Source organism: Xyrauchen texanus, chromosome 27 (genome assembly GCF_025860055.1).
Source record: "Xyrauchen texanus isolate HMW12.3.18 chromosome 27, RBS_HiC_50CHRs, whole genome shotgun sequence".
NCBI classification, from domain to species: domain Eukaryota; kingdom Metazoa; phylum Chordata; class Actinopteri; order Cypriniformes; family Catostomidae; genus Xyrauchen; species Xyrauchen texanus.
In genome coordinates, this window is record NC_068302.1 from 36,606,031 (window position 1) to 36,622,162 (window position 16,132).

The following is a 16,132-nucleotide window of genomic DNA, read 5'->3' on the forward strand; positions in this document are numbered from 1 at the left end:
CTAAGTTAATTTGTTTTTCTATAACATTTTCTTTTAGGGGTGAAGTTTTAGTTTTCTTTAGTACTCTGGTATGTCCTCACACTAAAAACAACTGTGTGTTTGTGTGTGTATTTGTACATACTTGGCTATTATTTGGGGTCAAAATTGTGTTAAATCTGACCTGCCTTTGAGGACATTCAGGGACATCCTCAAATGGAAAATCTATTCATAAATAAAGCATATACTGTTTTTTTATAATTCTAAAAATTATGAAAAACAGTTTTATTTTTACAGTTAGGGTGTGGGTTTGGGTTAGTCTGTAGTAATTATAAATAGAATTCCATGGTGTGTCCTCATTTAGATATCTTAGTAAATGTGTGTGTGTGTGTGTGTGTGCGTGCGTGCATCTGTTTGTCTGTCTGTCTGTTCTGAATGCAGGTATATACAGTATGTGTGAGACAGAAAGATATTGATTAGTCTCCTTTATCAAAATAAGAACAGTCTCACTTGTTTCTGCATACTGCGTCATCCACACACACAATCTGATTCCCGGGATGAAATGCCTTGATTTGCCCACATAGAAGTCGATCATTGATTACCGTATTTTGAGTTTTACTTTAATATTAAAAATAATCTTTGTCCATGTCCATAATGCAACACAGATCATTTATGATAGAAATGAAATTATATTAATGAACAGATGTCTCAGACTAGACTAATAGTATGCAGCAGGAATATAAAGCCCAGCATGCTCTACTTCGACACTCATGAATGCAAAACCTGTTACCACATTTCACGTACATGTCTCGCATTTAATGTTTGAATACCACTAGTCCTTCTGCCTATTAAAGTTATTGCTAATAATCTGTACATAACACAACATATTATATCTGTATATAACATCTAATGATAACAATCTACCATGTCAAAACAATCTTTTATAATAGACTTTGTACAACGTCTGTACAAAACTATAGGATCATGCAAAATGTTGAAAAATACATTTAAAAATGCACATGAGCACAAAAAATTTATGTTCTTTTTACAAAGCCAAGACATTGTTCTTTACATCACAATCAGTTGTTGTATTTAGGTAGTTTATTAAGGAGAAGACATTGAATTTATGTAACTTCAAAGCAATTTATGGCTTACTTCATGACAGTATAGCATGGTATAGCTAATTTATCAAGAACAGTGAACATGGCTGGTTAAAGGTCACTCATGTTTTGTAGCTGGTTTCAACATGTCTAATATATAACTTTTCCTAAAGACACGTATATATTAGCATACTTAACATTTCCTTACATGAACTTTAAATCCTAAGAAGCTTCGCTATGAAATTAAAGTGTTGTTACACTCCTGATAATGCCTTGGTAATAGTGTTATTTCTCTCAAATTCATAGGGTAAACTAAATTAAGTTGTGTGAATGTGAAGTCATTTTCTGAACATTGTTTTCATTAGAATTATTTGATTGAAACATTTAGTTTTACTGACATTCAGTTTACCCATCAACTGTATTTAACAGGGTGTTTTTAAAATCATTAAACCATATAATAATGTTTGAGCATGAGATTTATCACTTAATGCGAACCATAGCTGACCCCACAATTTAAACCAATATAGTTTAATCTTATAGCAAAGCATATTAATTGGATGTAGACTTTTGAAAATGGTTCCTTGTTATAGCCTGTTTTTTAAAACAAGAACATATCCAATCTTTAATATCATGAGCCCCATGGGCATTTTAGCGATAATGGTTTTACTCTGTTCCTCTGCATGTTCAATTTGTCCTGTGTGCCATTTCAAAATCAGTTTTACCTTGAGGCACAGAACTAGTGCACTGGTTTGTTAATGCTCTGTAAAGGACAACATGTTCTTGGCCTGAAGGAGAGAATGGACAGTGAGGTTACGAAGTGCTAATTTTTTTAAATGACCTGGCAAGGTGCCACTAGGTTCATACAAGTGACTCAAATCCTTGTCTCGCTAGCATGGATCACTAAATAGATGTGGCATGCAGTGACCATAAAAAGAACGCTAATATTACACAAGTGTTAATTATATCATAGCAGTCTACATCCCTTATAAAACATTTCTATAGTAACCATAGTTCCCTCCACCATGCCCTAGTAACTACAGTTAAGGTTTTTACTCTATAATGAAGAACACCCCTTTACAAACATACCTTTTCTGATTTTAATAATCATTATTTTTTAGCAGATTTGTTTTGTTTTGCCATGGTATGTATGTCTGATATAGTGTCTAATATGGCTAGTGCATACATGTAGCTATGTAGATGTATTCAGGCCGGGACTATTATCAAACATGTGAAGTTTGGGGCAGATTGGACATTGTATGTATGAGTTATAACAACTTCCTGTTTCATGGCGAAACATAAAAAATGTTCAGACCGCCACGGCGTGCAGTGAAAACTCAAAAGCTTTGCAATTTAGCATAGCCAAGGTGTTTAGATTAGAATAACCAAATAAGAAGTAGATCTGATGAAATCTCTTGGACGAGTTAAAGTACGAAGCCTGGAAATCACAAATATTTAAGAGAAAAATAAAAATGGCTGACTTCCTGTTGAGTTTAGGGCTTGGGTTTAAGAGACTTTTTTGTAGGCATTGGCATGTTACATGTGTGTACCGATTTGTACGTGTAGGTTAAATATAGCGTAAAGCACACATCAGATTGTAGGTGGCGCTATTGAGCCATTTTGCCACACCTAATTCTGAAACCAATGAAATACATTTTCCCCAATTCTGATGTGTGTGCAAAGTTTCATGAGATTTCGAGTATGTTTAGGCCCTCAAAAATGCAATTAATTTGGGGAAAAAATTGTAAAATCCTAGTAGAACAATAGGGTCCTCGCACCATCAGTGCTCTGGCCCTAATTCATTGATATTTTCCATTTCCTTTCTTCTTCTTGTAATATGAAGGTCACATTAAAACTGATTCTGACCTTTTACCGGTCCTTCGTCATTTATTTTTGGAACTTTTCAAATTCCTATTATTTATAGAATTTATTGTTTCAACCTTGTCCCAGATCCAAATGTGTATTATTAAACTATGAAAATCCAACATAAAAATACAGATAATGACATCTTTAAAACTATAGTCTAAACTAAACATTTAGTCTGAAATAACTAAAACTAAAAGTCTGAAATGAACATTTAAACCATTTCAGTGTTTGTGTGAAAACTATTTTTATACATTTTTAAAAAATGACTTCTGTCCCAAAATTGTTTCCACCATACCAAATGATTTTGCCCTTAATAAAGTTATTCACTTATGAAAGAATATTTTTATTGGCCATTTTTACCATTCAAGCTGTAATTTTGTCAAATTATGCAAAAAGTGTGATAATATTACAGAATTGTGTGTATTTTGAATTCATAAAAAGTTAGCTACGTAATTAGCCTTAGCAATACAAAGGATATACAAATAAAATATTCGTTAAAAATGTAATTTCCATCCCTGTCATGTCTACCACAGAATACTGTTGAACACAATTCAGAATTTGAGATGTGTGGGAATTACACTGTTGTGGGAGTAAAAAAAAAAAAAAAAAAAGAAATGACAAATGTGATATAAATCTACTGTGATGCATGTACATACTCTGTTGACATTGCAAGTAGACAAATAAAAAAAACTTGTTAGAGAGTAAATAAAAAAAAAACATTTAACAGTACTTCCATATTGCTGAAGGTACCCGAAGTTGAAAACACACCCTAATATTGGATCTTAAAACAGTGTTTGAAGCTATCTGAATCTTTCAGTCATATTGGCAAATTTTTTTCTTCATTAGATTAGGCAAAATATTACCTTACACAGTTTTGTTGTAGTAACGTACCTGTAGTAACTAGGGTGATTTGGTGGAAACTATGGTTAACAAGGTTAATTTTTGTTATAGGTGTTACAAAAATATCAGGAAGAACAGCAAATGTGGACACACACATGCATGTTTTGAAAGTGTGTGTGTAAGAATGCATGTGTGTGTTAGCCCTTGTCTTTCCCCTTATGTGTTTGTCTGTTGATGTGTGTAGAATGATGTTTAGAGGCAGATGCCAAGGTGCTGTTGTGTGTGTGTGTGTGTGTGTGTGTGTACTTAAAGAACAATGTTGTGATGTTCGATTGGGTTGTGATGTGGTGTATCCAGAAACATTTGAGATGGAAACCATTGACACATTGTTTGTGGCTTTTTCTTATTTTTCATTTTCCTGCAGCACACAATCGGAATTACAGTTACAGTTAGAAAGCAAACTAGATTCCCTAGTATAAATTTTATGCTTTGACTAGATTTCCTTGATTGTCTTCAGTCCCGTTCTATATCTTGTGATTCATATATATTCATTTATATCTCTATATCTATATTTTGGCTTTATTTAAGTATTAATTTAAGGATTATTTAACCAGGAACTTTGCCTCTTGAGATGTGCACATCTCGATTTCAAGAGGGGTCCTGGAGCAGTCTGCCAATGCAGGTAAACCTCTGATATCTAATGTTAGCATTTACACCTCTACTACAGCCTAGCCCTAAAGTCAGACCCTATGACTGTCCGCTTCACATGGTTGTGACACAGGCAGGCCCGAAATGCACAGCATAACGTAGTTCCAGAATTAGGCTCATCCATCCTCTGGTAAGGATAGGGAAAATCAAAATGTATCAAATTTATAGTTTTCAAATCCACAAATCCGTAAACCTGAAAGTGCCAGACGTACCGCTGGCATCTAAATCTATTTGAACTAAACCACAATGCAATAAAAAGCTTACATCTAGCACTAACCTTTTCCAAACATGAGACTTTGTTGAATCAAGGAGCACAGTCATTCAACTGTAACTCATGACATTAAAAATAGAATAGTTCCTCTGGATGTCACAGCGTATTTCCATTGGCTGACCTCTATCATGTCATCTGTCAGTAATCAAATAATTTCATTTATTTTATTTAAAGTGTAAAAACTTTGCTGGTAATATACACTGGCAAAACATGACGTTTTACCCTACCCCTGTAGTCCCTTCAAGGGGTCATATAACAAGAAATCAAAATAAATCTTTTGTTTGATATTTTAAAATAAAAGTGTTGTACTATGTAAACATACTGTAACTATCAGAACTTGAAAACTTCCTCTTCATTCCAAAACTAGTCTTAATTGAAAATAGCCTAAAAAAAAAACAAATTATCCTGGCTATGTGTAGCACCTACTCTCTGCATCTGCAATTTAGAAACAAGCAGCTGAAGTGTATTTTTAACAAGCTCCCTGATCATTTCAGTCTGATTAACAGTCTTAGCAGCACATTTACAGTGGCAAGAAAAAGTATGTTAACCCTTTGGAATTACCTGCATTTATGTATACTTTATACAGTATATTATACTGTAGTATATTTGTCTTAAAATCTGGTTTGATCTTCATCTAAGTAATGAACAAACACAATCTCCTTAACTAGTAATCATTTAAAAATTCACATTGTAGGTTGGAAAAAGTATGTGAACCCCTAGGATAATGACGTCAACAAAAGCTGAATAGAGTAGGGAGTTGGCAAACCTGGCATCCAATTAATAAAACTTGGGTAGGTAGGTATTTGAATATGCGTGCCGAGGGTATACTTTTAATGGATAATATTTGTTTATGTTTTTTTCCTATGCTGTTTTATGTGATGTGCTGGTGTTTTTATTGTGTATGGTGAAGCCGAAGACAAATTTCCACATTGTGGATAATAATGTCACTGAACTGAAACAAGATTGGAGGTGTGGGTTATAGATACTTTGATTTATAAATAGCACACAAACATTTTGAGCTTGCAATTCACAGGACGCATCTGCTAAAGTAGACCATGCCTCGCAAAAAGAGATCTCTGAAGACCAATAATAAAAGAATAGTTGCTTTGCATAAAGCTTGAAAAGATTACAAAGTTATCTCAAAGAGCTCAGATAGTCCACAGTTAGACAAATTGTTTATAAATAGGGATGATTTAGTAATTTGGCTACTCTCCCTAGAAGTGGTCATCCAGCCAAGATGACTCAAAGGGCACACCACAGAATGCTCAATGAGGTAAAAAAAATAAAGACTTGAAGGAATCAAAGGAACTGGTTCACAACTCTGTTCATGAGTCTACTATACAGAAAATGTTTAACAGGCATGGTGTCCATGGCAGGACACCACAAAGGAACCAGCTATTTACCAATAAAAACATTGCTTTCCCAAAAATGTTGTGGACTGATGAAACTAAATTAGATTTTTTGGGGGGAAGAATATGCAGCACTACGTATGGCACCACAATCCAACATGAAAACATCTTCCCAATGGTGAAGTATGGTGGAGGGAGCATCAAGGTTTGGAGCTGCTTTGGGGCCTGAACCACTTGCCATCATTGGGGGAAATTTAAAATATATCCTACAGAATAATATCAGGGTGGCTGTGTGCCAGCTGAAGCTCAGTAGAAGTTGGGTGATGCCGCAAGACAATGACCTAAATCCACCTTCAATTAAGTAAATCCACCAAAAAATGGCTTAAAAAAATATATATACACCTTTTGGAGTGGCCCAGTCAGAGCCCAGACCTCAACCCAATAGAGATGCTGTGGAATGACCTCAAGAGCCGTTCACACCTAAGAATATGACTGAGTTGAAGCAGTTATGTAAGGAAGAATGATACAAAATCCTGACTAAACATTGTGCAGGTCTAATCCGCAGCTTCCAAAAACGCTTAGTTGAGGATATTGCAGCCAAATTAAGATCGACCCGTTATTAAATCTAAGGGTTCACTTACTTTTTCCACAGCACTGTGAATGTTTAATGGGATGTGCTCAATAAAGACATGAAAGATTATAATTGTTTATGTGTTGTTAGTTTAAGCACATTGTGTTTGTCTAACTTGCAGAAAACCAGCTAAATCTAAAAGATTCAAAAAAAAATCTTGCCACAGTAAGCACAAGTTGTTTTGTGAGACTGATGTAATCCAGGCTGCGAAACGAGGCTGTTATTAAAGAATGAAGCCATTAAAAAACATAATGGATTCTACAACAAATCTGCCCTCTGTTCGTGAGAGCAGCAAAACTTGTAAAGAGGGTGTTTACTTAGAAGTCTTAAAGTTACAACAGCAAAAATATAAAAATGGTCATATTAATTCAAAGGTTTTGAAAAAGGATACAAATTTGTTATGAAAAGCAAAATTATGAATTTTGGCACAAAAAACTTTACTCACATTATACAGAAAGTGGATCTTAGGGAATCAGTATACATCATACAAATTTATAATATTACTTTTTTAAGAGTTTGGCTTTGTATCTGTTGTGAGTAGTAACTCTCTCCCACTCCAATACAGTATCTAATTTTAGATCGAAAGAGTGCACAATTTCATGTCATTTGATTACTGCATCAGCCAGCTCAGTTCAGTTTACATTTATTCATTTAGTGGATGATTTGATCTGCTTTTAGTGACTTACAATGTTTCAAATGACAAACTCAAGACTAATTTGCACTTAACAAAGTTAAACTTACTTTTTACATTTGTCTGAACATATACTAAAAAGTATACATTTTTGGACTTTGGTGTGATACCAGTATTATGATAAATGACCAATGTTAACATAACGTTAACTGATAGAACCTAAATATTAACATACATAGATGTCTCTGAGACACTGGCGTTTTCTCTTAAATGTCTAAAAACATTTCAACATCCTCAGTTATGCTAGTGATAAACAAATTCTACATGCCATATTTCTTACAACCAATAAGAATAAAAACTATAAAACAAATAGGAAAATATTAAATTGTCCCTCCCCTTTTTTCACGAGCTATCACTCAGTATCACCTCATCCAGGTGCTTCTTTCTCTCATTCTCTCTCTTTTATTCAGTGCTGTCTCTCTGTTCCGTTGGTGCTGTAAGTGTGTCTGAGTTGCGGGCGGCGTGTAGCCCGTGATGACATCCCTCTCATGCAACTTTTCTCCCTGCAGGCCCCGGTCTGGCATTCATAGCGTATCCTAAAGCCGTATCTCTGATGCCCATGGCTCCGGTGTGGGCTGCCCTGTTCTTCATCATGCTGCTACTGCTGGGACTGGACAGTCAGGTCAGTTCACTAAGAAAGACTTGCAGAGAGTGATGAGGTTAAAGGTCAGGAGGTATAGGTGGTGCGCCTGTCTGTAAGAGACTGGGCCTACATCAGTGTTTCCCAAACTTTTTTGCCATAAGTACCCCCACTGCAACTCCAGTAAGGCTCAAGTACCCCTTTATTGACACTAAACCAAAGATATGTACCAAAGACTAAATATAATTTAATGTTATCATTAACATTGATTATAATTAATCAAGTAGTATTGGGTGTATATATTAACATCCCTAGTAGGGCTGGGTATTGATAAAGATTTCCTGATTCGATTCCAATTCACAAGCTCTTGATTCGAATTCAGATACTTCTGGGTATATTATGTCCATTTTGCATCCATATGATAGAAAATGTCTTTGCTTATATTGGTAATCATAGAGAGGACCATCTAACTTGGTACATTATGGAATATTACTTTTACAAATTGTGTTGTATCATTAGTTTTTAATAATTTTGGTACCATTTAAGCTTTTACAAAATGTACAAATTCAGTGTATTACATCAGTAAATGATACCTTGAAATTGCATATATACATATGTTTATGGTAAAACGCGAACCAAACCAAACTTTTACTCTCGACATGCAGTGAATGGATCTGGGTGCTTTGCATTGAGCAAAAGATCGATCTCTGGATTTTAAGAATCAATATCAGGATCGTTCAGATGGAGATCGGAAAATCTATATTTTTAATCATCCCTAATCCCTATTATTTTTATTTTAAGCAATGCATTTTGTTTTAAAGGTTCAAAATAGTAAAATCCAATTATTTTCATGTACCCCCTGAAACCTGCTTACATACCATCATATCACTGGCCTACACGATATCACTACCATATCTGTGTGTAGGGAAACTTTTAATGCCACCCTCTTTTTTTACGGTCCAGTGCTAGAAATTAACTTTTTATTAAGCGATATTTTCTCCTTTTGAATTATTTAAAATTATTAATAAATTTCTACCTTTTTGTTTTGTAGGGATGTGCTGAACGACTAATTTCACTGACGTTTAAATGGAAATTTTGAAGCCGACTAGTCTAAAAAGAAAACAATCTTCAGAAAACAATCTTTTAAATCATAAAAAATATTTATGCGACCCATTTAAATTACTTCATATAAAAATAATTCATAAGCCTTTTATTAAAAACAAATGTTTTAATTATTAGTCACCTAGAGTAACAGATATGTTTTTCACTTTTCTTCACAGTTTGTTGGTGTGGAGGGTTTCGTAACTGGGATTCTTGATCTTTTCCCTGGAAAGTATTACATGCGTTATCAGCGCGAAGTTGCTGTGGCAATCTGCTGTTTATTATGCTTCATTATAGATCTCTCCATGGTTACACAGGTGAGTACCTTTTTTAAAACACCCCTTTATAATGAGATCAAGAGTAATATTGTCGAGTGTGAGGATGCAAATTGAATGCCCTTATCATCAATAGAGTGTTATACATTTTCAGATAAGAACATATTAGTTTAACACTTTCATTGTGTATTAGGTCATCATATTCAGATATTGAGAGACTGATCTTCCTTCAGTGCATGTTGTAGTAAAGTCTGGGGGTGATCTAACTCAGAGTTGTTTTTTCTACAAGGAAACTTCAAAGAATCTTAATGAAAAATAAAATAACTGACAGGTAGCATTAAATTAGGTTGATTGTTTTTTCTAACATGGATGACATTTTAACATTGTTCCTATTTAAAGACAATATGCAATGGCTTTTAATTGCATTTACAGTAACTTCCATAGTTTTACATATGTTCTATTGCAACAAGAATATTCATTGGGATATAATGTGGGATGGGACTTAATTGTTTGGATTATCAAAAGTTAGGTTATGATATTATTGGTTAATAGAATAGAAGAGAAAACTTTTTATTAATCCCTCATGGGACATTTATTGCTACAGTAGCAACACTTGTAAAGTGCACATTATACACATACAGTAAAAGATTATCAAACAATAAATATATATTGTTTTAAATATCATGCTGATTAGTCATGCACCATAAGACCAGGGACAATTATTAACATAGTAACTAGGGTAGATTTTAATTTCCTGTTGACCCATATACAATTTCTGCTACGTTTGCTTTTCTAGGGAGGGATGTATGTCTTCCAGCTTTTTGACTACTATTCAGCCAGTGGAATGACCCTGCTGTGGCAAGCATTCTGGGAATGCGTGGTTGTCGCGTGGGTTTATGGTGAGAATCGCTTAGTGTAATTATTGTTATGTTTTATCTCTCATCAGTTTTATTTACATTACATATGTATTACTAGCATTTATCTTGCCGTGTTTGTTGCAATAAGAGATAAAAATAGAATATTGGACTGAGAGTATACTGTCTGTGTGCTGACAGTAACACTTTTTAATCTTAAATAAAAAAGTGCTGAGTTCGTGTTGCTGTCTGCAGGTGCTGACAGGTTCATGGATGATATTGCTCGTATGATCGGTTACCGGCCATTCCCGTGGATAAAGTGGTGCTGGTCCTTTATAACTCCATGTGTTTGCATGGTGAGTACTTGAAAACTCTCCCATTTGTTGACTTGTTCATGCTCATGTTTTAGTAGTGGTCGAGTTTTTTAATGGCCAATAGCCAGTATAATACAATTTAATGGTGACTAATGAGATGTACACACAATTCTAAAATAAAAAAACATTTAGTTTACACAATTTTTACAGGTGTTTCTTTAATTATGGGCACTTTTATGTTTTGTACTTGTTTTTTTTTAATTAAAAGTAACAGATTTCAACTTTACATGAAAGTCACATTAAAATGGTGATGGAAATGTTCTGTCATGCCTTCATTATTTACTTTTGCTACTTTTTAAATAACTTTTATATATTGATTTTATTGTTTTACCATTGTTCCAGACCCAGACTTTAAATCTTAAAATATGAAAATCCATCATAAAAATATTACATTTTCAAAACTAAGATAATTTAAACAGAGTGAAATAATGAATAACCATTATACCATAAACCATCACTAACCAAATATTATTTTTCATTGTGTTCTTAGGATACAAATAAACACTAGGCTTGAATTAGCCTTAAAAAGCAAAGAAGTCTGCCATTTTATTTCAAAATTGTAATTTTTATCACTGTCATTTCCATCACAGAATTGGAAGTTTACTAAAAAGACTGAAAACAGAATGTTTATTTTCTGTTGACATGGCATTTTGGAAGATTTTTGAACTGATAACAGGAGGAACTAATTCTCCATTAATTGGCCAATCGGCACGATTATTATACAAGACAAAAAAATCTTACATTTTTGAAAGATACACTAACTATTAAATTAAAAAGAAATAGATGTCTGCCATTTTATTTCAAAATTAAAAATGTTATCACTGTCATTTCTATCACAGAATTTGAAGTTCACTAAAAAGACTGAAAACAGAATGTTTATTGTCTGTTGACAAGGCTGTTGTAAGATGTTCAAATTGATAACAGGAGGAACTAATACTCATGTTAATTGGTCAAGTGGCAGGATTATTAGACAAGATAAAAAAATCTTACATTTTCCAAAGATATATGGGTCTATGATGTGCATTCATTACTACAATCAGAAAGGAAACTTTATCTCTTAGAAAGCTGCCCTCATATATTCTTCAAGAAAGTTCTTATCCTGAGTAGAGTATAGGTTACAGAGTTCAATGTCTGTAATTGTACAGTAGCAAATCAGAAAATGATTTTAAATCTGGCACTGATATGGATGCTCTTCTCTCCTGTGTTTTCAGAGTATCTTCCTTTTTCATTTGATGAACTACAAGCCTCTGACCTACAATAATGTGTATGTGTACCCATGGTGGGGAGAGGTGATTGGATGGTGTCTAGCTCTCTCGTCCATGCTCTGTATCCCTGTTAGCCTTGTGTACAAGCTTGCTGGAGCCAAGGGAACATTCAGAGAGGTATGTAATGTGTAATCATAATTTTATTTTCCAATGACTGCAACTAGCTAAATCAAAATGCTTTGCAATAAGCTGTATTTTTATTCATGTATTCCAACATAACAAAAGTTAAGGAGAGTCACATCAGAGTAGTATTGTTTATTTGCATGATACCTGACCAGCCCCCACTTTTCAATGATTGAACCCACAAACAAGTAAATCAGATTCTAAACAAGAATTAGAAAGCAATATTACAAACAAAGAAGTTTAATTTAGCTGTTGGGTGCCACTGAAGTTTGGACTATTGGTCAGTTACCTCAATCAAAGGCATTATAATTACTCATGAGAGAGCAATGTGTGTATTTATAGTAAGTAGGCTAATGGTTGTCATTCCACTGTAGATAGATCACAGTGCTTTCTCTCCATCAGTTTTTGCTTTCAAACACACACACATGGAGTGTAGTAATGTGGGAAAACCTAATGAAACTAAATAAAATTTTTGAGTTTAGTTTTTCAACAACCAAGTGCAAGATTCTCATTATAATGGACATAGCTACATTAACTGTTCAGGGTGATATAAGACTGTACATTATTCCTTATTTATACATTTACACCTAATTATAATGTGAACTCCCTAAAAGCATAGTATTGTTATTCGGTAGAGAATGTAATTGCATGGGATTCATTCAGTATGTGCTTTGTGTTTGTATGCAGCGTTGGGAAAGTCTGACCAAACCAGTGTGGGGAGCCCATCACCTCGAATACATGGCCCCTGACACTGATATTAAAAGCCTAGCCTCTCTGTCTCCTGGAACTGAGGAGAACAAGGTGATCATTTTTGAGAGTGTTATGTAGACAAAAATCAAAGGGAAAGCCTATGACAACCCTCCTAAGGCAAGCTGGTTAATCAGTATTAATTTAACATTTTATGGAATTTGATGTCAAATTCTATCCTCTAACAGTCTTAATACAAATAACAGTTTATGGAAATTAATGATTACATGAAATCCCTCATGGACACCAGATTTCATTTTTCATGAGTTTAAAGACCCCATGAAATAGATTAACAAGTTTTGTTTTCTCCGTTGGTGTATTTCATATAGAAACAGGAATTTTGGGCAGGGAATAAGTCAGGGATCTTGACCCCTTTTTAAAAATGGCCTTAAAAGGCTTTAATTACGTCAGTTGCAAGCTGTATTTGGGGGAGGGGTATTATCATTCTCATATTTGATTGGACAAAAATGTGTTAAGTGCAAGATGAGTCATCAATATTTCTGGTCTGTTTTAATGTGTATATTGGCTAAAGTTTTGTTTAGTCAACTTTTAAGAGTACACTTGCATATAGATGGCTTCAAAGCTAATAAACATTAACTAAGAGCCACAAAATTTTGATTTCAATGGGTCTTTAAACTGCAACCTAAACTTAAAACATTATGTGCAATGTTTATTGCAGATATCCACACTTGGCAGGGCAAAATCAGCATGTCTTTGGAGGGGAAAATATAGTGTCTAATCTGACAACTCATAGCTTTGCACCTGGATCAATTGTTAAACCTGGGTGAAGTACATCAATTCTGAAAAGGGCACAATTCCCACAGGCCAATTTCCTGAACATGTCAACGGTCTCTTTGCACTGACACATAAGTATAAAACATATCCAAATGAGAAGCACATAGTCAAAATGAAGGTTAGCTACAAACGTTTTACCAATATATCCTTGACACAATTTGGCCCATAATGATATTCACAAAGTGGGATGATAAATAGCAATCCACTTTCTTAAATGAATAAAATCTTGTGCAGATTATTTTTTAAACTAAAATAATGTATGCTACTTATTAGAGCAACAAAAAAAAGAATCAAAAGATGTTTTAATAATCAAGAATAAATCTTACGTTCATACTAGCAATCAAACTAAATGTCACATCAATAAGACCACATATATTTGCCAAACGTGCGTTTTTATTTCTAAAGAGTGTAAAGAATGTCGATATGCTTGATGTGTCTTTGTTTGAGACAGGTGACCTCAATACCTTGAGCATGATATCACTGTGTTAGATATATGTGCCAAATGGAGCATGATTTTCCATCTCTGTTGGTCAGAAGATGGTTTCGGTTGCCATAAATCAATATCTCATCTACCTAGTACAGCTTAAACATACTGTGTCCTTGATGTGTCTTCCAGAAAAGTAAATCTTTGGAAACATCTAGAGAGTTTTTACTGCAGACATTTTGTATGAAGAGGTGCAAAAAAAAAACAAAGAAGAGTCAGAGACGCATTTAATTGTTAATCCAATTTGAGTACTATATTTTGAATTTGAGTGCCAGTATTAGTATGTTCTCAGACTATTTTCTTTTAATTTTTATGATTTAAAATTGTCACTTAATCATCCAAAGAAAGATATTTAGGCATTTTTTTTAAATCAGTGCAAAAAAAAAAAGTCTTTTCATAATGTCATATATATATATATATATATATATATATATATATATATATATATGTATGTATGTATACTGGCGGCCAAAAGTTTGGAATAATGTACAGATTTTGCTGTTTTGGAAGGAAATTGGTACTTTTATTCACCAAAGTGGCATTCAACTGATCACAATTTATAGTCAGGACAATGACATTATTGATGTAAAAAACAGCACCATCACTTTTTAAAAATAAAATCCTTTTTTATCAAATCTAGACAGTCCCCATTTCCAGCAAAAACTCAAAAACCTTATCCTTGAGTAATCATGCTAAATTGCTAATTTGGTACTAGAAAATCACTTGCCATTATATTAAACACAGTTGAAAGCTATTTGCTTTGTTAAATGAAGCTTAACATTGTCTTTGTGTTTGTTTTTGAGTTGCAAAAGTATACAACAGACTGGCATGTCTTAAGGTCAATATTGGGTCAAAAATGGCAAAAAAAAAAAAAAAAAAAAAAAGAGAAACAGCTTTCTCTAGAAACTCGTCAGTCAATCATTGTTTTGAGGAATGAAGGCAATACAATGCTTGAAATTGTCAAAAAACTGAAGATTTCATACAAAGGTGTACACTACAGTCTTCAAAGACAAAGGACAACTGGCTCTAACAAGGACAGAAAGAGATGTGGAAGGTCAGATGTACAACTAAACAAGAGCATAAGTACATCAGAGTCTCTAGATTGAGAAACATCATTGAGAGATTGAGAGACAGCTTCATTGAATTCTACCTACTCAACACTAGTTTAATGAACAACAGTAAAGAGAAGACTCAAGAAAAAGTCACTTTTGAAACAGAAATACAAAAAGAAAAGGTTTGAGTGGGCAAAGAAACACAGACATTGGACAACAGATAATTGGAAAAGAGGGTTATGGATCTTAACCCCATTGAGCTTTTGTGGTATCAGCTGGACTGTAAGGTCTGTCTTGTCCCGACAACATCTATGGCAAATGCTACAGGAAGCGTGGGGTAAAATGTCACCTGAGTATCTGGACAAACTGGCAGCTAGGATGTCAAGGATCTGCAAAGATGTCATTGCTACACATGGAGGATTTTTGGTGAGAACTCTTAATAGTTTATAATAAGAAGTTCTGAACAATGTTTTAAATTGTAATAGTAATTTTTCACGTTATTAATGTCCTGACTATACATTGTGATCAGTTGAATGCCACTTTCGTGAATAAAAGTACCAATTTCTTTCCATAAGAGCAAAATCTTTACATTATTCCAAACTTTTGGCCGCCAGTGTACAGTATATATATATATATTTCCAATAACAACAGTAACAGTAATGTCATATTTTACATTTTAAAGCAATTTGTCTCAATGGAAAGACAAAAACAAAAAAATGAATGTTAACAATGATTTGTCAATAAAATCAATTCAAAGTCAATCCAAGGTTTCAAGTAGAAACTTTTCCAATGTCAGGTGCTTGTGCTGTTTTTCACAGGTAAACGTTATACAGTAGGTTGACACATAGTTGCCAAACTTTGCCTTCAATTGTCTTAAGTTGGGAACCCATGGACAAATAGCCAAGATTTTACAGAAGTGTCCCAGAAAACTGACCTCATTCCGACCTGTGGGAATTCTGCCCTTTAGAAGTCACAACTCATACACTAAATCATTGTGACATCGTAGATGTAATCAGAATGTACAAATTAGACTGTATAATGTAAGGCTTCAGA

At 33.9% G+C, this 16,132-nt stretch overlaps 1 protein-coding gene across 2 annotated transcripts in view; it reads left to right on the forward strand.

Annotated features, from left to right (window-relative positions):
* Positions 1–16,132, forward strand: part of LOC127620726 (sodium- and chloride-dependent creatine transporter 1-like) — a 61,548-nt gene that overhangs the window by 34,269 nt on the left and 11,147 nt on the right. Inside the window, exons 8-13 of one of the 2 annotated variants that reach the window (XM_052093928.1) lie at positions 7,939–8,051; positions 9,290–9,427; positions 10,182–10,284; positions 10,495–10,595; positions 11,825–11,995; positions 12,689–12,802. In XM_052093928.1, coding sequence (XP_051949888.1) covers positions 7,939–8,051; positions 9,290–9,427; positions 10,182–10,284; positions 10,495–10,595; positions 11,825–11,995; positions 12,689–12,802 — 740 coding nt within the window. Of the gene's footprint in view, positions 1–7,938; positions 8,052–9,289; positions 9,428–10,181; positions 10,285–10,494; positions 10,596–11,824; positions 11,996–12,688; positions 14,918–16,132 lie in introns of those variants that run through there. The other variant, XM_052093929.1, reaches the window with a different exon arrangement.